The 25,384-nt window shown below is 44.3% G+C and overlaps 1 protein-coding gene across 1 annotated transcript in view; it reads left to right on the plus strand.

Annotated features, from left to right (window-relative positions):
- TNRC6B (trinucleotide repeat containing adaptor 6B) overlaps positions 1 to 25,384 on the plus strand; it is a 201,421-nt gene that overhangs the window by 121,398 nt on the left and 54,639 nt on the right. The window contains exons 5-7 of the mRNA XM_038756387.1: positions 4,165 to 4,252; positions 13,274 to 13,295; positions 22,129 to 22,473. Coding sequence (XP_038612315.1) covers positions 4,165 to 4,252; positions 13,274 to 13,295; positions 22,129 to 22,473 — 455 coding nt within the window. The remainder of the gene's footprint in view (positions 1 to 4,164; positions 4,253 to 13,273; positions 13,296 to 22,128; positions 22,474 to 25,384) is intronic.

Raw genomic sequence — 25,384 nt, forward strand, 5'->3', positions numbered from 1 at the left:
GTGCTTAACGAATACCAGTATTATTGTTATTAATATTATTAAATTATAAGAAAGTGTTTTTTGTGAGGAAGGTGTTGTTTGCCCATTGCTTACTCCATGCCAAGAACAACTGGATAAGAGGAGGTGGGATTCAAGTGAAGCAGCAGAGAAATGCAATAGGTGACAAGGAAGAAAAATTCCTCACCAGAAGATCAATAGCAGGCTACAGGTATTTTGTTGGGAAAAAAAAAAGTTTTGTTTAAAAAAGCATAGGCAGCTGTCTGAACTGGATAGTTTGATTTGCTTACTTAGAATAATAATTATGGCATTTGGTAAGCACTTACTATATGCCAGGCACTGTACTAAGCACTGGGGGGGATATAAACAAATCAGTTTGGACAGAGTTTCAATCCCCATTTTACCAATGAGGTAACTGAGGCACAGGGAAATGATTTGCTCAAGGTCACACAGCAGACGAGTGGTAGTGCTGGGATTAGAACTCGTGACCTTCCGAATCCCAGGCCCTTGCTCCATCCGTCATGCCAGAATGCTTCCCAAGCAAGGGACCAGGCGAATGACCTCTTGGGTGTACTTACAGCTCTTCGAGTCAAATCAAGACCCCTCCTTAATTGTATTCATCGGTCTGACCCAGGCATTTGACACCAGGAGTAGGCATGGGCTCTTGGCAGTCACTGAGAAAGTTTGGCTGCCTTCAGAGGTTCAGCCAGTTTTCCTGGAATGGGTGTTTTCACAATTGTTGGATCGAGCACCGTTAGGAATTGAGGAACCGTATTCTCCACAGTGGTGGTCAGTGTGGATCGAGCAGATGGTTCAGTCGTATTTATTGAACAAACGTATTTATTGGCCTTCCCAGACTGAGCCCCCTCCTTCCTCTCCCCCTCATCCCCCCTCCATCCCCACCGTCTTACCTCCTTCTCTTCCCCACAGCACATGTATATATGTTTGTACATATTTATTACTCTATTTATTTTACTTGTACCTATCTATTCTATTTTATTTTGTTAATATGTTTGGTTTTGTTCTCTGTCTCCCCCTTCTAGACTGTGAGCCCACTGTTGGGTAGGGACTGTCTCTATATGTTGCCAACTTGTACTTCCCAAGCGCTTAGTACAGTGCTCTGCACACAATAAGCGCTCAATAAATATGATTGATTGATTGATTGATTGAGCGCCTGTATGCAGAGCACTGTACTAAGTGCTTGGGAAGTACAAGTCAGGAAAATGAGGGCTTAGTCAGGAAAGGCCTCTTGGAGGACATGTGAAGGACCTGGATTCTAATCCCAGTTCTGCCACTTGGCTGCCATGTGACCTTGGGCAAGTCATTTCACTTCTCTGGGGCTCAGTTCCTTCATCTGTAAATGGGGATTGAGTGTGGCCCTATGGGGCACGGGTACACTGTCCAACATGATGAGCTTGTATTTAGCCCAGCGCTTAGTACAGTGGCTGACACATAGGAAGTGCTTAACAAATACTATTAAAAAAAAAAAAGTGGCTGGCCCTCCCAGGTGAGCAAAATCCAAATGGAAATGTGGGATACTGCTTGGGAGTGAGTGAGCGAGACTTAAAGTGATTCCATGAGGGGGCCTAGGAGTCCCTTCCTGTGGCACTGGGCACTCATCCTGAGTTTTCAGGCAAACTGCTGGAACTGGGAATACTGCATAGGTGTAAAAGTGTCCCCTGCATGGCAGCCCTGCATCCACGCCACCTAAAAGACAAGGCTTAAAAGGGGCTTGAAGTGTTCCTGAATTCAACAGGCCTTGGCCTTACCCGGTCTTTAACTCAGGACGGGGACTCCAGCTGCTCCACGGTGGAATATCAGAATCGATGGTTCTCTTTCTCTCCCATTCCTCACAGTTAACTTAGTTTATGCAGCTACGCTCCAGGACGCAGTATTGGCCTTCGGAAACTAATCCCTCGTTTCCTCTTCTCCCCGTCCCTTCTGCATCACCTTGCTCTTGGATTTGCACTCTTTATTCACCCCTTCCTCAGCTCCACAGCACTTAAGTATGTATCTGTAATGTATTTATTTAGAGAAGCAGCGTGGCTCGGTGGAAAGAGCCCGGGCTTTGGAGTCAGAGGTCTTGGGTTCAAACCCCAGCTCCGCCAATTGTCAGCTGTGTGACTTTGGGCAAGTCACTTCACTTCTGTGCCTGTTTCCTCATCTGTAAAATGGGGATGAAGACTGTGAGCCCCCCGTGGGACAACCTGATCACCTTGTAACCTCCCCAGTGCTTAGAACAGTGCTTTGCACATAGTAAGCGCTTACTAAATGCCATCATTGTTATTATTTATAGTAACGTATGTCTCGCCAACTCTGCTATATTGCAGAGTTGCACACAGTAAGCGCTCAGTGAATATGACCGATTCCATTATAGCGTGATGTGCTTCGAACACAACTTTGCTTTAAGCACCAACTGAATTCTTTGAGGCAGCCAGTCAGGGGTGGATAAACACAAGAACTCTAATGTTGTTTTGGGTCGGACCAGCGTTTTCTCTTGGTATTGGGTTTCCAGCACTGATGAATCAGTCAGTCAGTGGTTTTCACTGAGTGCTTACACTGTGCAGAGCACTAAGAAGATGCTGGGAATAAGAGCGTGATGGTGCCCCTCTGCAGAGGATCAATTGTCACCAGTACAGATACCTTTTCCCTGTTGATCGTGCACATTTTTTGATCCTCGTTGGTAATAGTAATAGTACCCCTTCCCCTCCCCACAGCACCTGTATATATGTTTGTACGTATTTATTACTCTATTTTACTTGTACATATTTATTCTATTTATTTTATTTTGTTAATATGTTTTGTTGTCTGTCTCCCCCTTCAAGACTATGAGCCCGCTTTTGGGTAGGGACCGTCTCTATATGTTGCCACCTTGTACTTCCCAAGCGCTTAGTACAGTGCTCTGCATACAGTAAGCGCTCAATAAATACGATTGAATGAATGAATTTAAGTGTTTGCTGTGTGTTAAGCACTGGGGTAGCTATAAGATCATCAGAGCTCGCAGAGAAAGTAGAAGGGAGAACAGGTATTGAACGCCCATTTGGCAGATGAGGGACTGAGGCACAGAGAAGTGACTTCTGAGGTCACACAGCAGACAGATGGCGGAGTGGAATTAGAACCCAGGTCCTTTGACTCCCCGTTCTGGGCTCTTTCCACTAGGCCACGTTGCCGTGGTCCACCCTAGAGTTGCTGGCCGGGGGTGCGGAGATCTGAAAACATTTGTTCATCTGATAGTATTCATTGAGAGTCCACTATGTAGAGAACACTGCACTGAGATCCCAGGAAGAATCGAAGGTTAAAATTAGACCTAGTCTCTGGCCCACTTGGAAACTTACAGTGTAAGAGTAAGGTTGTGGGGTTTGACTAAAATTAGGTGCCAAAAGTGACCCGTCAAATAGGTGGTGGTGTACTTCAGGCTCATTTTTGACTTTGTCATAATTGTAGCTGATTTCTGGGAAGTAATTTGGTCTAGAATTCCTGATCATTTTTCAGTAATGCTGCCAGAAGCCAGTCAAAGCATCATCCATTCCTGTGAAGTCTTCTCTGTTGCTTAGTGAGTCTAGCTGGTGATACATAATGGATTTGGAGGGATAAAACAGGAAAAAGTTCACTCTCATGGACTTGGGCAAGCAAAACGATATGCTCATCGTACCTGAATTTAGCAGAAGTGATGTTTTCTCAATCAGTCAATTGTATTTATTGAGCGCTTACTATGTGCAGAGCACTGTTCAGAGCGTTTTCTCCTTCATTGGGTTACTAAAATTGTTTTTATGTAAGTCTTGTACCTAAGAACACTCCTGTGGGGGAAGCGTTGTCGTTCAAACCACGTTATCCTAGAGTGCAAAGCTCAAGTTTGTGTGTTTTGTAATCTACAATGCATTCGAGGGTTCCCTAGTATTCAGAAAGCATTTCTAGTCGTTTTCAACTGCCTAATTTATTACCAGGGAGTAGCTTTAGACACCGAAGACATTGAGCTAATTATTCTTTAAGTCAAAACAGTGTTATCATATGCGTTGTATGTACTGTGTCTCTGTGAAATTGTGCGGCTGCCTGTTGGACTATAAATGAGTATTCAATTTTGTTCCCTTTGGCATGTGGAAAAGTATATTTGTGTCTGAGCAGTGTGCTGTATGACCGATTCGTATTGTGATCATTTTATTTTGACAGAGAGAAGGAGCAAGAAAGGGAAGAACAGTTAATGGAAGACAAGAAAAGGAAGAAAGAGGATAAAAAGAAGAAAGAAGCTGCTCAGAAGGTGGGTCTGAAATGCTTATACCTATTTTCGACACCATCATAAAACGTTGTAGGTGAAGTGTCTGCTGATTCTGGCCTTTCTAGACTGTAATCTCATTATGGGCTGGGAAAGTGTCAGGTAATTCTGTTGTACCGTACTCTCCCAAGCACTTAGTACAATGCTCTGCACGTAGTAAGTGCTCATTAAATACTACTAGTGATTATTAGTCTGCGTCAAGTTTTGGAAATTCAGAAGGAAGTGGAGAGAAAAAAACCCCCATCTATTTGTGAGGCTATAAAACATGCATTGAATAATAATAATAATAATAATAATAATGGTGGCATTTGTTAAGCGCTTATTATATGCAAAACACTGTTGTAAGTGCTGGGAGGTGGGCTACAAGGTGATCAGTTTGTCCCACTTGGGGCTCACAGTCTTAATCTCCATTTTACAGATGAGCTCATTGAACTTTTACTAATCATAGGGCTCCAAGTTTCCACTTGTAAGGAAAGGAGAAATTAGTATAGTGGCTTGAATGAAAGGTGATGAGTTGAAACAGGTGTAAAAAAGTTGTTGGGGTTTTTTTTTTCATTTCTTTATTTGTAACCTCTTTTAATACCCAACTTTCAAGTTCAGAGTAGGAGGGTGTCAGCCCTTTAAGGAATCCATGCATCGGGTACCATTGATTGATTGAACCACGGTAGTTGAAAGCTGTGAAGATGTCAATTTCCTGCAGAATTTCCTCAGGAGAGGTTAAGCTGAGGAAAATCAGAATAAAATGGTATGGGTTATGGGTCCATGTAAAAGGTAAAAAGTAAAATAAAGCTCATGAATCCTGGTATTCAGTTCCCTGCTGAATCTCTCTAGCCCCTGAGCTGGCCAGGTAATCAGAGAAACAGAGAGGCAGCCCCACTATTGGCTAAACTCTCCAGAGGTGAAAAATAAAACCCGATGATTAATAATGTCATTCCTAATTGGCTGTAATGAATGTTCTCCTCAGACAAAAGCTTTTTGGTCCAGGCTGGTTTGTCTTTGGAGCTGAGCTAATACACTTCTTTCCAGTTACCTTCTTCCCATCTGCACTAAATTCACTGTAGGCCGGGAATGTGACTGCTAACACTGTTGTATTTCACTCTCCCAAGCATTTAATACACTGCTCTGCACAGAGTGAGCACCCAGTAAATGCCACTGATTGATTGTTGCTGGAAGAGACCGAGCTCAGGTATTATCCTTGCCCAAGGACCGGATAAATTTCCTGGATCTCTCCTGTCTGACAAGCCTCCTAATCATCCAGGGTAGCTAATTGGGAATTCCTCTATTGACTATCTGTTGAGGGAAACCCTTCTGGAGACTCACAGCTTACTAGTAACCCTCATTTTCTAAGTACTCTTCTAACCCAAAGCGTAGCTGCTTTCTTTTTTTTTCCTCTATAATGCACATTTTTTGAGTGTTATTCAGCTATGTAAAATTTCCTTTTCACAGCTTCGTTTTTATAGAGTAGACATTGGATAAGAATAACCCTTTCAAAAAAAAAAAAAACCTCAGGAAACAAACCCCTCAGGCTTCACAGGGCTGGGAACTCCATCTTGTATTGGGTTCTTGGCCTCCTCTGGGACCTGACATTTCCTCAAGGAGACAGAGCAGAGAAATACCCTGAATGTGTGGGGAAGGGGGCAGATAATGCACCTATTAATAGTGCTTTGCACATAGTAAGTGCTTAACAAATGCTATTATTATTACTACTACTACGAGGGTAGTAACCCTCATTGGCTGGTTGTGGTATTTGTTAAGCATTTACTACCTGCTAAGTGCTGGATTAGATACAAGGTAGTTATGGCAGGCACAGTTCCTGTCCCAAATTCATTCATTCATTCAATTGTATTTATTGAGCTCTTACTGAGTGCAGAGCACTGTACTAAGCACTTGGGAAGTACAAGTTTGACAAATGGGGAGTTGTCATGACTTCTGATGCAAGATAATTCCCCCAGTTTTCAGAAAAATGCCTTCCTCCTCCTTTTTCCAGCACCATGACAAGCCAAGTGAATTTCTCTCTCTTCCGCGAGTAGACCAGGTTTGGTAAATCCTGAACTTGGGCAGACAGCCCAGAAAACCAGTGTCTCCTTGTACTTGCACACCCCAAAAAGCAATCAAGCCCCACTGCCATAATTGGGGCTGAGGAATGATGGGGAAAGGGTTTGCTCATTGCGGACAGGGAATGTGTCTGTTATATTGTTGTATCGTACTCTCCCAAGCGCTTAGTCCAGTGTTCTGCAGGTAGTAAGCACTCAATAAATACTATTGATTTGATGTGAAAATAAGCATCCCATATCCTGCTTTGTATGGGTTTTGCTTTAAAGTCAATTATTTATTTATTCAATATTTACTCAGTATTTATTGAGTGCTTACTGTGTGCAGAGCACTGTACTAAGCACTTGGGAGAGGATAACAGTAATATTGCCATCAATTAAATTTTATTTCACTAGAATAGGCTCCTTTTCTTTTAAAGTCCATGCCACGTGGAAGACTGACTGTCATATAAAGATGATTGTTGCTTTAGCAATTGCTGATTTAGGAACCGTGGACACTTAGTACACTTAGAGCGCTTAGTACAGTGCTCTGCACACAGTAAGCGCTCAGTAAATACTATTGATTTTTTCTTGTGTATTGAGGGAAAATAGTCTGTCTACGTGCTGTGGTTTCTAGAGCGCCCTTCTTAAGTAGAAATTTCACTTCAACAGAAAACCCAGCATGTTTCCAATTTATGATTGAGAGCCACACATGCTCTGCCACTCTTGGAAAGAAGTTAGTGACCCGTGCCTGTTAAATTGGTTTTTCATTGACTTCACCTCTTAAGGGAACATGCAGTAGGTGGTTACTCCTGGAATAGGTAAACCTCTCCAAAAAGGAGATGGGGTGAAAAATTCAAGTACAGAAAAGGACACTTGTAGTAGAAAGTTTCCTCCTCGGGGAGCTAAACTGCTCCAGTAAGGAGATGGGGTGAAAAATGCAAGTACAGAAAAAAGGGCAAAATATCCTGAAATAGCATTGTCAAGGATGAATTACTGAATTAGCTGACTTTATGATTCATCACATTTATTGAGGCCCCAAAGTACTGCTTGTTAAAGGCAGTTTCTTGGAACTATGGGGTGATTTTTTTGTTGCTGTTTTGCTTTTTTTTGTTTGGTGGGATTTTTTTTTGTTTGTTTTTGTCACCTTGCATCTCACCCATCAGAAAGCAATTAGCTTTACTGCCACAGAAACCTGGAGAAAAGGGACAAGGAACTTTGCCCGGCTCCGCCACATGTCTGCTGTGTGACCTTGGGCAAGTCACTTAACTTGTCTGAGCCTCAGTTACCTCATCTGTAAAATGGGGATGATGACTGTGAGCCCCCCGTGGGACAACCTGATCGCCTTGCATCCCCCCCAGCGCTTAGAACAGTGCTTTGCACATAGTAAGCGCTTAACAAATGCCATTATTATTATTATTATTTGCCACTTTTTCTTGTGCTAGTTGTGTTTGGGAGCAGGATAGGCTGCCTTAATACCTTTTTATTTTTTTTAATGGCATCTGTTAAGTACTTGTTATATGCTTGCCACTATACTAAGCACAGGGGTAGATACAAGCTAATCAGGTTAGTCACAATCCGTGTCCCACATGGGGCTCACAGTCTTAATCCCCACTTCACGGATGAGGGAAGTGAGGCACAGAGAAGTGAAGTGACTTGCCCCAGAACGCACAGCAGGCAAGTGGTGTAGCGGGGATTGGAACCCAGGTCTTCCTGACTGGTAGGCCCATGCTCTGTCCAATAGGCCATGCTGCTTCTCTAAGCCTAGTGTACACTTAAGGTTGTTAATGAGTTTCAGACACTCCTAGCTTTCTAGTGAAAATCAATCAATCAATCAATCGTATTTATTGAGCGCTTACTGTGTACAGCGAGCTCACAGTCTAGAGAAGGGGGCTCAAAGTCTAGAGCCTCCTCGCTTGATGCCCCCCAAACTCTGGTGGTCACTTGCCGGGCAGGGAAGGATGTGAGTGAGTGGTGTAAACCCCTAAGTGCTTGAATCAGTTCCTTCACATTTTTTTTATGGCATTTATTAAGCACTTACTATGTGCAAAGCACTGTTCTAAGCTCTGGGGAAATTACAAGGTGATCAGGTTGTCCCACGGGGGGCTCACAGTCTTAATCCCCATTTTCCAGATGAGGGAACTGAGGCCCAGAGAAGTGAAGTGACTTGCCCAAGGTCACACAGCTGACTATTGGCGGAGCCAGGATTTGAACCCATGACCTCTGACTCCAAAGCCTGTGCTCTTTCTCCCCCTTGTCCCCCTCTCCATCCCCCTCATCTTACCTCCTTCCCTTCCCCACAGCACCTGTGTGTGTGTGTGTGTATATATGTGTGTGTGTGTGTATGTGTGTGTGTGTGTGTGTGTGTGTGTGTTTGTACATATTTATTACTCTATTTATTTTACTTGTACATATCTATTCTATTTATTTTATTTTGTTAGTATGTTTGGTTTTGTTGTCTGTCTCCCCCTTTTAGACTGTGAGCCCACTGTTGGGTAGGGACTGTCTCTAAGTGTTGCCAACTTGTACTTCCCAAGCGCTTAGTACAGTGCTCTGCACACAGAATGTCTACCATCTCTGTTGTACTGAACTCTCCCAAGCACTCTGTGCCCAGAAAGCGCTCAATAAATACCATCGATTGATTGAAAGTGACCAGTTGGGGAGATAAGGTATTGAATGGGAAGTAAAATCTGAAATAATCAGTTGGAGTTGCAATTCTTTGTTATTGGCTTGCTGTTAAAACCTCATAGAAACAAGATTTTGGGGTGTCCTTTTATCCACATGGCTTGTCTGGGAGTCATACTTGATGTTCAGACTTTTCTTCTCCACTCCCTCGTTTTCTTTAAAGCCTTAATTTGCTTGCCAGTATTTAGTTGTCACTTCACTTCTATGCCTCAGTTCACTCATCTGCAGAATGAGGATTCAGTATCTGTTCTCCCGCCTACTTACTCTGTAGGACCTGATTAACTTGAATCCGTTCTACCGTTTGGCATATAGCAAGCGCTTAACAGATATCACTATTATTATTACTATTACTGAATCGCCAATTCATCAGTTAGTGGTCGTACGATTACCGAAAGCCCCAGAAAAAAAAAATCGCTCAGGCGAAGGGTGAATGGTTAGATTTGTTTCTGTGGTTAGAAACTTTCTCTACTAAAACAAAGCTCTTAAATCGTAATGTCGAAGTGGGAAAGACCAGAAGTCTTTTGGGAAGTCACTTAATTTTTGAACAGGTATTTAACAGTTGAAGAGAGAAAGGAAAGCGTGTAACAGTTCATTCAGCGGTATTTATTGGGCGTTTATTATGTGCAGAGCACTGTACTAAGCTCTTGGAAGAGTACAATAATAATAATGGTATTTAAGCACTTAATATATGCCAGGCACTGTTTTGACCCCTGGCGTAAATCCAAGATAATTGGGTTGGACACAGTCCCTGTCCCAGATGGAGCTCACAGTGTTAATCCCCACTTTACAGATGAGGGAACTGAGGCACAGGGAAGTGAAGTGACTTTCCCTAGTTCACACAGCAGGCAAGTGGCGGAGCCAGGATTAGAACCCAGGTCCTTTGACTCCCAAACCCATGCTCTAGCCAGTAGGACACGCTGCTTCTGAGCCCACTGCTGGGTAGGGACTGTCTCTATATGTTACCGACTTGTACTTCCCAAGCGCTTAGTACAGTGCTCTGCACACAGTAAGCGCTCAATAAATACGATTGATGATGATGATGATGATGAAAGTGATGATGGTTTCCACAGCACCAACCACACCCTCTCTTTCATATCAGTCAAGTCCCTGCGGCATACTCCACATCGCAAGTGCTGTGAGGTCCCTTCCCCGGAGCACCTGTATATATGTTTGTACATATTTATTACTCTATTTTACTTGTACATATCTATTCTATTTATTTTATTTTGTTAGTATATTTGGTTTTGTTCTCTGTCTCCCCCTTTTAGACTGTGAGCCCACTGTTGGGTAGGGACTGTCTCTGTATGTTGCCAACTTGTACTTCCCAAGAGCTTAGTACAGTGCTCTGCACACAGTAAGCGCTCAATAAATACGATTGATTGATTGATTGAGGACCGCCAACTGCCAGATTCGGACCGTATTCGGCCCACCCCAGGTGATGCTTTGCTTTCTGGGTCTCCCCCTCTAGACCGTAAGCTCGTTGTGTCCAGAAAACTTGTCTGCCAACTGTGTTGTATCGTACTCTCCCAGGCAGTTAGTACAGTGCTCTACACACTGTAAGTGCTCTGTAAATACCATAGATGACTGAGACTCAGCTCTTTCAGGGCCGGACCTGAGCAAGGGTGGATGAGAGAAGTGGTTCGGTAGCTACTGCGGGACAGGGAAAGGAGAGGTGACCAGAACCAGGCTGGGAAGGACAAAAGCACACCGAACACAAGTCCTTGTTGCTGTTAGCGAGCCTCAAAAGAGCCTGCTCCAAAATGAGCCAGATCGGCAGGATACCAAAGAGCAGCCGCTTAACCACTAATCCATGGCTGGGGCTGAGCAAATGGAGTTTTGCTCATCCGTGACAAGAGGAAAAAAAATCAAGGTTGGCATAAGATTTACCTTAATCTGTGATTAGCGACACAGCAGGGTGAGGCATTGAATTGATCTTGAGAAAAGACAACAAAAAATCAGAAGAAGACTAGGCATACAGAAGCAAAGGGAACCACACTGGTGCATTCAGCCTGCTATTCAATATAGATAGGACTCGGAGCGGGTTATGCCTTATGATAGTATGCCATTCTACCACTGCTTTCTTTTTCTTTTTTAAGCTCATCCCCATGTGGAAAATCACCGCTTGTGTCATTGTGTCAGTTTCAAACTCTGAGGCAAGGTCTTAGAGAGCCTCTCCACACCAAAGCCCCTCCCCTCTCACCCCCTAATTGTCACCCCAGGATTGGGGAATGGGACCCAGGCATTTTGTCCTCTCCTCTCCCGCAGCACCAGACCTCAGGATGAAGAGGGGCTTTAAAAGAAAATTCATAATTCCCAAACTGGATCTTCTTCATCATCATCATCATCATCAATCGTATTTATTGAGCGCTTACTATGTGCAGAGCACTGTACTAAGCGCTTGGGAAGTACAAATTGGCAACATATAGAGACAGTCCCTACCCAACAGTGGGCTCACAGTCTAAAAGGGGAAGACAGAGGACAAAACCAAACATACTAACAAAATAAAATAAATAGAATAGATATGTACAAGTAAAATAAATAAATAGAGTAATAAATATGTACAAACATATATACATATATACAGGTGCTGTGGGGAAGGGAAGGAGGTAAGAAGGGGGGGATGGAGAGGGGGACGAGGGGGAGAGGAAGGAAGGGGCTCAGTGTGGGAAGGCCTCCTGGAGGAGGTGAGCTCTCAGTAGGGCCTTGAAGGGAGGAAGAGAGCTAGCTTGGCGGATGGGCAGAGGGAGGGCATTCCAGGCCCGGGGGATGACGTGGGCCGGGGGTCGATGGCGGGACAGGCGAGAACGAGGTACGGTGACCTCTCGGTACTGGACCTGTAGTAATAGCTTTTCTGCTGTTTTTTGTAGACTTACACGATTCAGAAAAACGATTATTTTTGGCTTGTAATGCTTTCAGTATTCTGTCACTAAAAGACACCCAGATATTCAGCAACTTTAAGCAGAAACGGTAATAGTAATTGTGGTATTTGTTAAGCACTTACTGTGTGTCATGCACTGTACTAAGCACTGGGGTAGAAATAAGGTAATCAGGTCCCATGTGGAGCTTACAGTCTAATTAGGAGGGAGACCAGTATTGAATCCCCATTTTGCAGATGAGGGAACTGAGGCACAGTGAATTTTAAGTGACTGGGCCAAAGTCACACAGCTGACTGGTGGCGGAGTGGGGATTCAAACCCAGGTCCTCCGTCTCCAAGGCCCATGGTATTTCCGCTAGGCCATGCTGCTTCTCATTGCAAAGCATAGGCCATGGTGACCTTAGGGGATTTCTCTTACTGTCTAGGCATCATCATCAATCGTATTTACTGAGCGCTTACTATGTGCAGAGCACTGTACTAAGCGCTTGGGAAGTACACATTGGCAACATATAGAGACAGTCCCTACCCAACAGTGGGCTCACAGTCTAAAAGTCACAGGCATGCTCCTGACTGAGAAGTTTAAGGCCTGCAACAATACCAATAATCCTGCTGAATACATAAGTGGCATATTTGATTATTGCAGCTGGGTCTCTGTATGACTAATCTAATGAGAAACCAAAAATGAGTTTGGGAGCATCCTAGCTCATTTTCAAGACTATTATCCAGCTCATTAAAGGACTGAGGAGAGAAGTACATTGTATTCAAAAGATTTGAGTCGATTCGCTGGCGAATGATTTGGATGTATCGCTCATTAAGGCTTCTTGTAACGATGGTAAGTTTCAAACTTTCGGTGGACGAAAGGGCTGGCAGGATCTTCCAATTTGAACAGAACCCATGTGGTATTTTTTTGCGTTAATGGTGCTTTACAGTCGACTAAATGACTGGCTTCGGTATAACTCTACTAACTCAATTGTACTCTCCCAAGTGATCAGTTGAGTACTCAGCACAAAGTAGGTGCTGAATTAATGTTGATGATATTGAAGAGCTTTGCTGGGAATGAGAAACTGCTTTAAATTATTTTTGAAAAACTGCACTGAATGAGCCAAGTACTAGGATTTTATTCTTAGGCATTTGAGATGGCAGACAAGTGACCTGGGAATTTTAATTTAAAACAGCTCATGTTGGAAAAGTCTTTATTCATTATTAATGGAAGTTAGCCACAAGCCTTTGCACTACACAGTAGTAGAGGGACATAAGAGCAACCGCATCCTGTAAAAAGTATCGTTTTAAGTTTTCAGTGACTTGGATAACTTGCCAAATCTTCAAGCCTTTTCTTGGAACTGAGAAATTGGTCTTGTCACTTAAAGCTGAATTGAAGAATAAGTTTAAGGATGTGTCTTTTTGTTTACTTTGTAGGTCACGGAACAAAAAACCAAAGGTAAGATTATTTCTTTATTTCTATTATTTCTAGACTGTGAGCCCGTTGTTGGGTAGGGGCCGTCTTTATATGTTGCCAACTTGTACTTCCCAAGTGCTTAGTACAGTGCTCTGCACACAGTAAGCGTGCAATACAGACGATTGAATGAATGAATATGTTAAAAATCAGAAAATCTTCATTTCGTCTTTACCCAGACCGTAGTCCAGACTCGATTTCCATTCCATTTGAGAAAGGAGGGAAGAAGGAGGACCCGGTTCTCAGGTTGAACCGAATAAGAACAGTCAAGAGCAGTAAGAGGAAGTTAAGAGTGCTTGTAATAATGTTCCCAGGCAGTTCTCAAACGTTTTGGAATGAGGAGCAGGTTTGTGGATAAAAAAATTCCTCGCACTTAGAGCATTTGGATCCTGCTTATGTACTGCCTCTGATTTACAGAATGGGTAACTTGAGAGAGCCTTGAGTGTTTTATCTTCCTTAAAGTCTTGTAGAAAATGTGTGATTTTTTTTTTAAAAAAGGTGTTTTGACCAAACAGTAAAAGTATAATTAAAAGGGGACTTTTGAAAATGTATTTAGATTTTGTTATTGAGCAGTAAATAATTAGGACACATGCAGAAGAAAGTTAACTGCTCAAACTAACTAGAGTTCCAATTTACCACGGAATGTACCTCAGAAAATTGGTCACTGGAATTATTTGGAGCCCCATTTTCCTAGCTTATTTCATTTTCCCATCCCCACTCTTAAGTCCCTCTTTCCACACCCACATACTATCCTTGCATTCTCGCTCTTCCTCTGTTGCTCTCCCTCCCCACCAAATAACCATTTCACTTAATAACTCTTCTGTTGTACTCTCCCAAGAGCGTAGTGCAGTACTCTGCACACAGTAAGTGCTCAATAAATACCACTGATTAAATATCATTGATTAACAAGCATTCAAAAAAAATACCTGCTGACTGTCCTTACAAGTACACCCTTTTTGGGTGAAGGATGGAGTTGAGGACCTCAAGATTAAGGGTACATATCTATTCTATTTGTACATATCTATTCTATTTATTTTATTTTGTTAGTATGTTTGGTTTTGTTCTCTGTCTCCCCCCTTTAGACTGTGAGCCCACTGTTGGGTAAGGACTGTCTCTATACGTTGCCAATTTGTACTTCCCAAGCGCTTAGTCCAGTGCTCTGCACATAGTAAGCGCTCAATAAATACGATTGATGATGATGAAGTGTGGATGATCTCAGGAACAGCCCCTAGCCAGGGACACAGCCAGTAAAGGCATTTCAGAGAGATTGTTAATTCTGATCTACGGGAGGTTTGGGGGCAGAGGCAAAGGGTCTCTCTACCAGATTATTAGAATGGCCAGAAACATCGGCCTTGAAATCATCTATCACAAGAGGAATTGAAGTTGCCCCAAGTAACCAGGACCCAAGCTGTTTCAGGTAATTAAAAGTGTTAAACGGCTGAGCAAAATCGGATTAGGCTGCCTCACATAGGTGCATACCCAGTTACTTGAATTTTCCCTGCCACCACCTTCATTCTCTGAACGAGTCTTGGTTCAGATAACAGATCATTTTGGGTAGCCAAGTGTTGGATAACTGATTTTTCCACAGCCCTTATCACCTCTACCTCGAGGTGCCCTCCCTCCCCATCCCCCTCCATTTAGTGACATGACTAATGGGAGTGGAGGGAACTTGAAGGCCAGACTTCCTAATAATAATAATAACAATAATGTTGGTATTTGTTTAGCACTTACTATGTGCAAAGCACTGTTCTAAGCGCTGGGGGGATACAAGGTGATCAGGTTGTCCCACGTGGGGTTTACAGTCATCATCGCCATTTTACAGATGAGGTAACTGAGGCTCCGAGAGGTTAAATGACTTGCCCAAGGTCACACAGCAGACATGTGGTGGAGCCGGGACTCGAACCCATGACCTCTGACTCCAAAGCCCGTGCTCTTTCCACTGAACCACGCTGCCTCTCTTATTACCTCTGTCTTGAGGTGCCCTCCCTCCCCATCCCCCTCCGTTTAGTGACATGACTAATGGGAGTGGAGGGAACTTGAAGGCCAGACTTCCTAATGCCCAGGAAGTGACAGGAACTCTAGGAAGATGGGAATTGCCCTTCCTTCCCCCAACTTAATTACATGTTCTTCAGCTCCATCTGTCAGACTTCTCCCAGGGGAGGAACAATCATTGTTGAAGTCCAAAAGGGATATGATGGAAAGAAGTTTCAGATTTGAGCAACAAATATTTGGCTCAGCTTTGGATCCTTGGCCCCCAAAGACAGATTTCTGTAGGCCATGTAGGATAGGAGGAGGAAAGCTGAATAATTGAGTTAGATGCAGAATCTCGGGTATTTAAGCCCTTTCAGTGCTGAATTTGCATTTATAAAGAAGCAACTGTTTGACTAGAATAATAATGTTAATAATAATGTTGGTATTTGTTAAGTGCTTACTATGTGCAAAGCACTGTTCTAAGAGCTGGGGGGAACACAAGGATATGAGGTTGTCTCACGTGGGGCTCACAGTCTTAATCCCCATTTTACAGATGAGGGCACTGAGGCACAGAGAAGTGAAGTGACTTGCCCAAGGTCACACAGCAGACATGTGCAGCGTGGCTCAGTGGAAAAAGCCCGGGCTTTGGAGTCAGAGGTCGTGGGTTCTAATCCCGGCTCTGCCACTTGCCAGCTGGGTGACTTTGGGCAAGTCACTTCACTTCTCTGGGCCTCAGTTCCCTCATCTGTAAGATGGGGATGAAGACTGTGAGCCCCACGTGGGGCAACCTGAACACTTTGTATCTACCCCAGTGCTTAGAACAGTGCTTGGCACATAGTAAGCACTTAACAAATACCAACATTATTATTATGTGGGGGAGGCGGGATTCGCCCTGCTGAGAGCTCACCTCCTCCAGGAGGCCTTCCCAGACTGAGCCCCTTCCTTCCTCTCCCCCTCGTCCCCCTCTCCATCCCCCCATCTCACCTCCCTCCCTTCCCCACAGCACCTGTATATATGTATATATGTTTGTACATATTTTTTTACTCTATGTATTTATTCATTTAATTTATTTGTACATATCTATTCTATTTATTTTATTTTGTTAGTATGTTTGGTTTTGTTCTCTGTCTCCCCCTTTTAGACTGTGAGCCCACTGTTGGGTAGGGACTGTCTCTATATGTTGCCAATTTGTACTTCCCAAGTGCTTAGTACAGTGCTCTGCACATAGTAAGCGCTCAATAAATGCGATTGATGATGATGATGATTCAAACCCATGACCTCTGACTCCCAAGCCCGCACTCTTTCCACTGAGCCATGCTGCTTCTCTGTGGATTGTAATAGGGATTTTGAAAATGATCTGGGGTGGGGGAATCCTTTCCACCTATTTCTTGAACACGGCATCTGTTCATCCTCATCTTAATGTATAGACTGTCATTATTAACAGGGATTGAGCGCCTATTTGAGGCAACATATTGTTTTAGGCCTATTTTAAACAGATATTCCCGACGGTCTGCTTTAAGGCATTCAATCACCTCTCATCCTCTACTTATCTCCCCTCTGCTCCCACTACAACCTAGATCACACCCTTTGCTCTTCTTAAGCCAACATCCTTATTATGTCTCGTTCTCGTCTCTCACCTTCAGCTTTCTTGCTCTAGCCCTCCATTTTGCCAGAACTCCTTCCCCCTCAGTATCCCCCCTTTTAGACTGTGAGCCCACTGTTGGGTAGGGACTGTCTCTATATGTTGCCAACTTGTACTTCCCAAGCGCTTAGTACAGTGCTCTGCACACAGTAAGCGCTCAATAAATACAATTGTTGATGATGATGATATGGCGGAACACTTCTCTCCCCATCTTTAAGGCCATTCTAAGCCAAGAAGCCTTGCCTAATTAAATCACTTCTCTGTTCCCTCCTCCACCTTAGTCATTCTGTGCACATAGCTTGAGTTACTTCATTCGACCTGTAATTTCATGGTAGTGTTTGTCTCCCCCACTAGAACAGTGCTTTGCACATAGTAAGCGCTTAATAAATGCTATCATTGTTATTATTATAGATTGTAAATTTCTAGAGGACAGGTTTCTACTAACCGTATTGTATTCCCCAAGGTGCATAAGCACTCAGTAAATACTGTTGATTTAATGGGGTTAAAAGAGGCACTTGTAGTAGTAATAATAATAATAATGGTATTTGTTAAGCGCTTACTATGTGCAAAGCACTGTTCTAAGCACTGGGGAGGTTACAAGGTGATCAGATTGTCCCATGTGGGGCTCACAGTCTTAACCCCCATTTTACAGGTGAGGGAACTGAGGCACAGAGAATCAATCAATCAATCAATCAATCGTATTTATTGAGCGCTTACTATGTGCAGAGCACTGTACTAAGCGCTTGGGAAGTACAAATTGGCATCACATAGAGACAGTCCCTACCCAACAGTGGGCTCACAGTCTAAAAGGGGGAGACAGAGAACAGAACCAAACATACCAACAAAATAAGTAGGATAGAAATGTACAAGCAAAACAAATAAATAAATAAATAAATAAATAGAGTAATAAATATGTACAAGAGAGAAGTTAAGTGACTTGCCCATAGTCACAAAGCTGACCACTAGCAGAGCCGCAACCGTTGATATATGAGTGCTTACTATTAGCAGAGCACTGTACTAAGCCCTTGGGAGAGTTCAGTGCAGTAGTGTTGGTGAACACATTCCCTGCCCACAACGAGCATAATAATAATTATGGTATTTTTTAAGCTCTTACTATGTGCCAGGCACCGTTCTAAGTGCTGGAATAGATACAAGATAATCAGGTGGGACCCAGTCCTTGCCCCACATAGGGTTCACAGATCTAATCGCCATTTTACAGATGAGGGAACTGAGGCCCGGAGAAGTGAAGTGACTTGCCCAAGGTCACACAGCAGACAAGTGACAGAATCAATCAATCAGTCGTATTTATTGAGCTCTTACTGTGTGCAGAGCACTGTACTAAGCGCTTGGGAGGTACAAGTTGGCAACATATAGAGACAGTCCCTACCCAGCAGTTGGCTCACAGTCAAGACAGGGGAGACAGAGAACAAAACCAAACATACTAACAAAATAAAATAAATAGAATAGACATGTACAAATAAAAACATATAAATAAATAAATAAATAAATAAATAAATAAATAAAGCGGTATTAGAACCCATGACCACCTGATCCCCAGGCCCAGGCTCTTGCCATTCATTCATTCATTCATTCAATCGTATTTATTGAGCACTTATTGTGTGCAGAGCACTGTACTAAGCGCTTGGGAAGTACAAGTTGGCAACATATAGAGACAGTCCCTACCCAACAGCAGGCTCACAGTCTAGAAGGGGGAGACAGACAACAAAACAAAACATATAAACCAAAGAAAATATAGAATAAATATGTACAAGTAAAATAGAGTAATAAATATGTACAAACATATATACAGGTGCTGTGGGGAGGGAAAGGGGGTAAGGTGGTGGGGAGGGGGTTATTGGTGTTTGTTCAGTTCTTACTACGTGCCAGGCACTGTACTAAGCGCTGGGGGAGATACAAGCAAATCGGATTGGACAAGGTCCCTGTCCCACATAGGCCTCACCTTCTCTATCCCCATTTTACAGATGAGGGAGCTGAGGCCCATAGAAGTGAAGTGAGGAGTTGTATAGACAAATCAAGAGGAAAAATTAATCTGAAGATGGGATGATTCAGAGATGACTCAGTTCCATTCATTGATTGATATGGAAATAGAGAAATAAACTAGTGTGTCTGTTACCCCATTAATGGTAACATAAAGGGATAGTTTATTGAGCTACGTTTCTAGTGCAGTATATTAGAAATCCATATTAGAAGTGTAAAGTAATTGTAATTGAGGTATTTGTTAAGCGCTTATATGCCTAGCACCGTACTAAGCGCTGGGGGAGATATAATAATAATAATAATAATGGCATTTATTAAGCACTTACTATGTGCAAAGCACTGTTCTAAGCGCTGGGAGGGTTACAAGGTGATCAGGTTGTCCCACGGGAGGCTCGCAGACATAACCCCCATTTTACAGATGAGGGAACTGAGGCACAGAGAAGTTAAGCGACTTGCCCAAAGTCACACAGCTGACAATTGGCGGAGCCGGGATTTGAACCCAGGACCTCTGACTCCAAAGCCCATGCTCTTTTCCACTGAGCCTCTAAAGCTCAAGATCTGCTTCCACCCTCAGTAACTGATTTTCGTGTGACTTTGGTTGGACTACAATAAAGACTCATGTTAATGGAGACTTAAAAGCTAATTGACTAGTGGAAATCACTTTATTCAATTTCTTGAAAGTTATATCCCAGGACGTTAGCCCTCAAGGCACATAATCAGGTTTTAAAACACGCGGAGTTAAAGCGAAAGAGTCAAAATGGGAAAGAGTCCATAATACATGCTTTCCATTTAGGACACTGAACAGAAAGGACCAGCCACAAGCTCTGGTGATAAGGTTTTCTCGACATTTAAAGGGAAGGATTTGTAGTGACATAAAATCTGTAAAGCTCATGATCCCCTCTCAGTTTACCTTTGGGGGTGCCTTTTCAGAGCTTCCCGGAGATCTTGACCTCCTCCTCTTGGTGCCTGAGGAGAGAAGTAATCACTGCGGAGATAGCCGTATCCAACTAGTTTGAGGCCTTTATCGGTTCAAGTCAGTACATAATAGGTTACTGTTAGGGAATGCTCCTCAGATGCTCTCAGTCTGCTGAAGTTGCCCTGGAAAGCCTAGAAAAGACAAATTGGGAGTTGTTTTGGAAAGAGAAATGTCATCAGACAAGGCCCTACTGAGAGCTCACCTCCTCCAGGAGGCCTTCCCAGACTGAGCCCCTTCCTTCCTCTCCCCCTCGTCCCCCTCTCCATCCCCCCATCTTACCTCCTTCCCTTCCCCACAGCACCTGTATATATGTTTGTACATATTTATTACTCTATTTATTTTACTTGTACATATCTATTCTATTTATTTTATTTTGTTAGTATGTTTGGTTTTGTTCTCTGTCTCCCCCTTCTAGACTGTGAGCCCACTGTTGGGTAGGGACTGTCTCTATATGTTGCCAACTTGGACTTCCCAAGCCCTTAGTACAGTGCTCTGCACGCAGTAAGCGCTCAATAAATACGATTGATTGATTGATTGATTCTGTCACTTGTCTGCTGTGTGACCTTGGGCAAGTCACTTCACTTCTCCGGGCCTCAGTTCCCTCATCTGCAAAATGGGGATTAGATCTGTGAACCCTACGTGGGGCAAGGACTGGGTCCCACCCGATTATCTTGTATCTATTCCAGCGCTTAGAACAGGGCGCGGCACCTAGTAAGAGCTTAAAAAATACCATAATTATTATTATGCTCGTTGTGGGCAGGGAATGTGCTCACCAACACTGTCGCATTGAACTCTCCCAAGGGCTTAGTGCAGTGCTCTGCACACAGTAAGCGCTCAGTAAATACGATTGATTGATTGATTGATTCTGCCACTTGTCTGCTGTGTGACCTTGGGTAAGTCACTTCACTTCTCCGGGCCTCAGTTCCCTCATCTGCAAAATGGGGATTAGATCTGTGAACCCTATGTGGGGCAAGGACTGGGTCCCGCCCGATTATCTTGTATCTATTCCAGCGCTTAGAACAGGGCCCGGCACCTAGTAAGAGCTTAAAAAATACCATAATTATTATTATGCTCATTGTGGGCAGGGAATGTGCTCACCAACACTGTCGCATTGAACTCTCCCAAGGGCTTGGTGCAGTGCTCTGCACACAGTAAGTGCTCAATAAATACGATTGATTGATTGATTGATTCTGTCACTTGTCTGCTGTGTGACCTTGGGCAAGTCACTTCTCCGGGCCTCAGTTCCCTCATCTGTAAAATGGGGATTAGATCTGTGAACCCTATGTGGGGCAAGGACTGGGTCCCACCCGATTATCTTGTATCTATTCCAGCGCTTAGAACAGGGCCCGGCACCTAGTAAGAGCTTAAAAAATACCATAATTATTATTATGCTCGTTGTGGGCAGGGAATGTGTTGACCAACACTGTCGCATTGAACTCTCCCAAGGGCTTGGTGCAGTGCTCTGCACACAGTAAGTGCTCAATAAATACGATTGATTGATTGATTGATTCTGTCACTTGTCTGCTGTGTGACCTTGGGCAAGTCACTTCTCCGGGCCTCAGTTCCCTCATCTGTAAAATGGGGATTAGATCTGTGAACCCTATGTGGGGCAAGGACTGGGTCCCACCCGATTATCTTGTATCTATTCCAGCGCTTAGAACAGGGCCCGGCACCTAGTAAGAGCTTAAAAAATACCATAATTATTATTATGCTTGTTGTGGGCAGGGAATGTGTTGACCAACACTGTCGCATTGAACTCTCCCAAGGGCTTAGTGCAGTGCTCTGCACACGGTAAGCGCTCAATAAATATGATTGATTGATTGATTCTGTCACTTGTCTGCTGTGTGACCTTGGGCAAGTCACTTCACTTCTCCGGGCCTCAGTTCCCTCATCTGCAAAATGGGGATTAGATCTGTGAACCCTATGTGGGGCAAGGACTGGGTTCCACCTGATTATCTTGTATCTATTCCAGCGCTTAGAACAGGGCCTGGCACCTAGTAAGAGCTTAAAAAATACCATAATTATTATTATGCTCGTTGTGGGCAGGGAATGTGTTGACCAACACTGTCGCATTGAACTCTCCCAAGGGCTTAGTGCAGTGCTCTGCACACAGTAAGCGCTCAATAAATACGATTGATTGATTGATCAGACACAGCTGAGGAGCATCACAGACGTCACAAAACGTATTTCGCTTCCTAATGTGTTTTTTCCCCCCCCCCTTATCCTTCCAGTGCCCGAAGTGACGAAACCAAGTTTAAGCCAACCCCCGGCCGCCAGCCCCATTGGCAGCGCTCCATCGCCACCAGTCAATGGTGGCAACAATGCCAAAAGGGTGGCAGTGCCGAACGGACAACCGCCAAGCACCGCCCGCTACATGCCTCGGGAGGTGCCGCCGCGATTCCGTTGCCAGCAGGACCACAAAGTGTTACTAAAACGTGGGCAGCCTCCTCCGCCGTCCTGTATGCTCCTCGGGGGCGGGGCAGGGCCTCCTCCCTCCACAGCACCTGGAGCAAGTCCAGGCAACGCACAACAGGTGACAGGAACACTGCTGCAGAGCGAGAGCGGGACTGCATCAGGTAAGGCAGGCCCAGGCGACCGAGGATCTGGCGACATCATTCCCGGCTGCTTCAGCTGCCTGCCAGCGAGGAGCCGGGAAGAAATGTTGGCCATTTGTGCACTTTTTTTCGTCCAGGGATTTTGTAAAAACCAGATATTGTTAAGAGATATCCTTATAAATGGGCCCGACATCCAGTAGACGCAAGACACGCCACTTTTTCAGGGTGTAGTCCTCTATGACCGTCGGCTTCTGTTGCAATTGGGAGGTAAAGCAGTCTTGTTCGGAGGGGTGGCTTGGTCCACTGTTGCTCTTACTCAGTCAATCAATCAATCAGTCGTATTTATTGAGCGCTTACTATGTGCAGAGCACTGTACTAAGCGCTCGGGAAGTACAAATTGGCAACATATAGAGGCAGTCCCTACCCAACAGTGGGCTCACAGTCGAAAAGGGGGAGACAGAGAACAAAACCAAACATACTAACGAAATAAAATAAATAGAATAGATATGTACAAATAAAATAAATAAATAGAGTAATGAATATGTACAACCATATATACAGGTTACATATATTATATGTATACATATATTACTCCTCTATTGGGAGGAGAGAAATACCTTGCCAACCCTCAGTATCTGTAGGTTAAGCCCAAAAAGAAGATTCCTTGTGTTTGATCTTGAAAATCTATAGATGTTTAACAGGTAACAGAGAGGAGAAAAAAAGAAAGGTACTGTGGTTTCGGGGGAGAATTTTACCGGTACTGCTCAGGGGTTATGGGGTGTCCCCCAACCCCCCCACAGAGGTCACCCTGAATTCTCGAGCTTCTCCACTCCCTGGCTTAAAAGCTCTTTTATTCATAAAGGAATGATTCAAGGAACAGTATGATGATCCTAGTTGATCTGGGTAGATGAAATTGGTCTTGGTTCGTAAATTGGATTATTGGCAGCAGAGTTGAACCTTCTCAGCAGGGTTTGATTATTCCTTTTGTGAGCATTCTTGTTACTTAGAAGCCTTAGGTAAAGCAAGAGCATCCAACTATCTTAGCCCTGTAGATCAAGAGATACGCGAGTATCTAAAGGTAGAGATGCACCAGTATTGGATCAGGATTTGTTGGAGAGCGAGGGCTCCCTTCATATGGGTGAGAGAGAGAGAGAGAGAGTGTGTGTGAGAGGCAAAATTAATCAAAAATGTTGATTGAATATCCATAGACTACCCAGCCCTGTTTGAGGGTTTTTTTGAGGTGCCAGCTGCCTGCCTTTGAATAGTGGGTAATCTGCATTAGGTACCTTTCATTTCTGTTTGAGTTTTAATTTGCTTTGATTTTTAATTTTGCTTAGCATCCATTCTTGGCAGTGATTTCAGAACCTCAAAGGGTTTGTAGTGAGCTACACCATTAGCTCTTTCACCCAGTTTCTGAGGAAGGGGAAGCAACTGTCTTAGGGTTAGATGGAGGAAAAAGGCCCCAGTTATGGGTAACGGCGCCAAAGAGGTCTGTGCTTGAACAAAGGTGATGGTACTTCATTACCTTTCAGATGGTGATCTGTTTACAGTTAAGCAAATGGAGATAAAAATTCACAAACGCCGTCATTACGTTTGGACATCTGAACGTCACAATTCTTATGTAGTCGAGTTAAAATAGGTATAAAACTGTTGTCTAAACTGTTTAGGGTGTGAGAACATTGGTTTTGGAGCCCGTGATCTGTATTTGGGTGGAGTTTAAAGCCAGCAAACCACTTCAAACCAGGAAAATGCGATCCAGATGCACCAGTCTTCTAGGTAGCTGAGATGAACCGTCTGGGGGAAACAACGAGCCCATCGGGGAGATGAAGGCCCAAACCAGGAAGATGAAAAGGCACCGTCAAGCCGGGCAGAGTGGGGCCATTTCGCTAGGAGCAAACAGCATCAGGTCATAAACCAGAAACCCGCCAGTGAATTGGCTGCCGTATTGGCACGTTTGTTTTACCCGGCACCAAGGATATGTGCGAGTCACCACTTCCTGGCTGGGCCCTGGTATGCCTCTAAGGTGAAGGCAAACAGTGAACGTACGGACTGGAGACGAGCACAGGCCAGGTCTGGGACCAAAGTAAGGTCCCCATCTTCAGACTCTCTCGTTTCTTGCAGGATAAGGCCTGAATATGGCAGAGAGTACGCTTATCACCCTTCCAGTGACTCCCCTCCTCCTCTGGCCTCACTCCACTCCCTCGTATTTCCCTAACAGTTTTGTAGTGCCAGGGAGAGTGGGTCTCTATAGCTGGGCCTGCCGCATCCAGAGACTCTGAAGAGGAGCACCTTGGGGGCCCGGCCTCAAGTTCAGAGCCCCCCCGGAGTTGGCCCGTAGTAAGTAACGCATCCGAAATGTGTCCCAGGGATCGAGCCAGCACTGCTGCACCCCAGAGGCTCCTTAGTAATAATAATAACGATAGCATTTATTAAGCACTGACTATGTGCCAAGCACTGTCCTAAGCGCTGGAGAGATTACAAGGTGATCAGGTTGTCCCACATGGGGCTCACAGCCTTAATCCCCATTTTACAGATGAGGGAACTGAGGCCCAGTGAAATGACTTGCCCAAAGTCCCACAGCTGACAGTTGGTGGAGCCGGGATTTGAACCCACGACCTCTGACTCCGAAGCCCGGGCTCTTTACACCGAGCCACGCTGCTTCCTTTGGTTCCCCTCCGAGGCCTTGAGGGTTGCTAACGGCTTTCTGACCGGGTGCGAGTTCTTAAGCGAATGCCGCGGGGCCAACCGAGTTGCGGAAGGACGGTTGTACTGTGTCACTGACTGACTGGGGATGATTGGCAAATGACCGAGTGACTTGTTTTTTAGATTCAACTCTTGGAGGTGCTGCTGCTTCCAATTATGCAAATTCCACTTGGGGCCCGGGAGCCTCCTCCAACAGCGGCGCCACCGCCAACCCAACTCACATCTGGGA

Source organism: Tachyglossus aculeatus, chromosome 14, assembly GCF_015852505.1.
Source record: "Tachyglossus aculeatus isolate mTacAcu1 chromosome 14, mTacAcu1.pri, whole genome shotgun sequence".
NCBI lineage: Eukaryota > Metazoa > Chordata > Mammalia > Monotremata > Tachyglossidae > Tachyglossus > Tachyglossus aculeatus.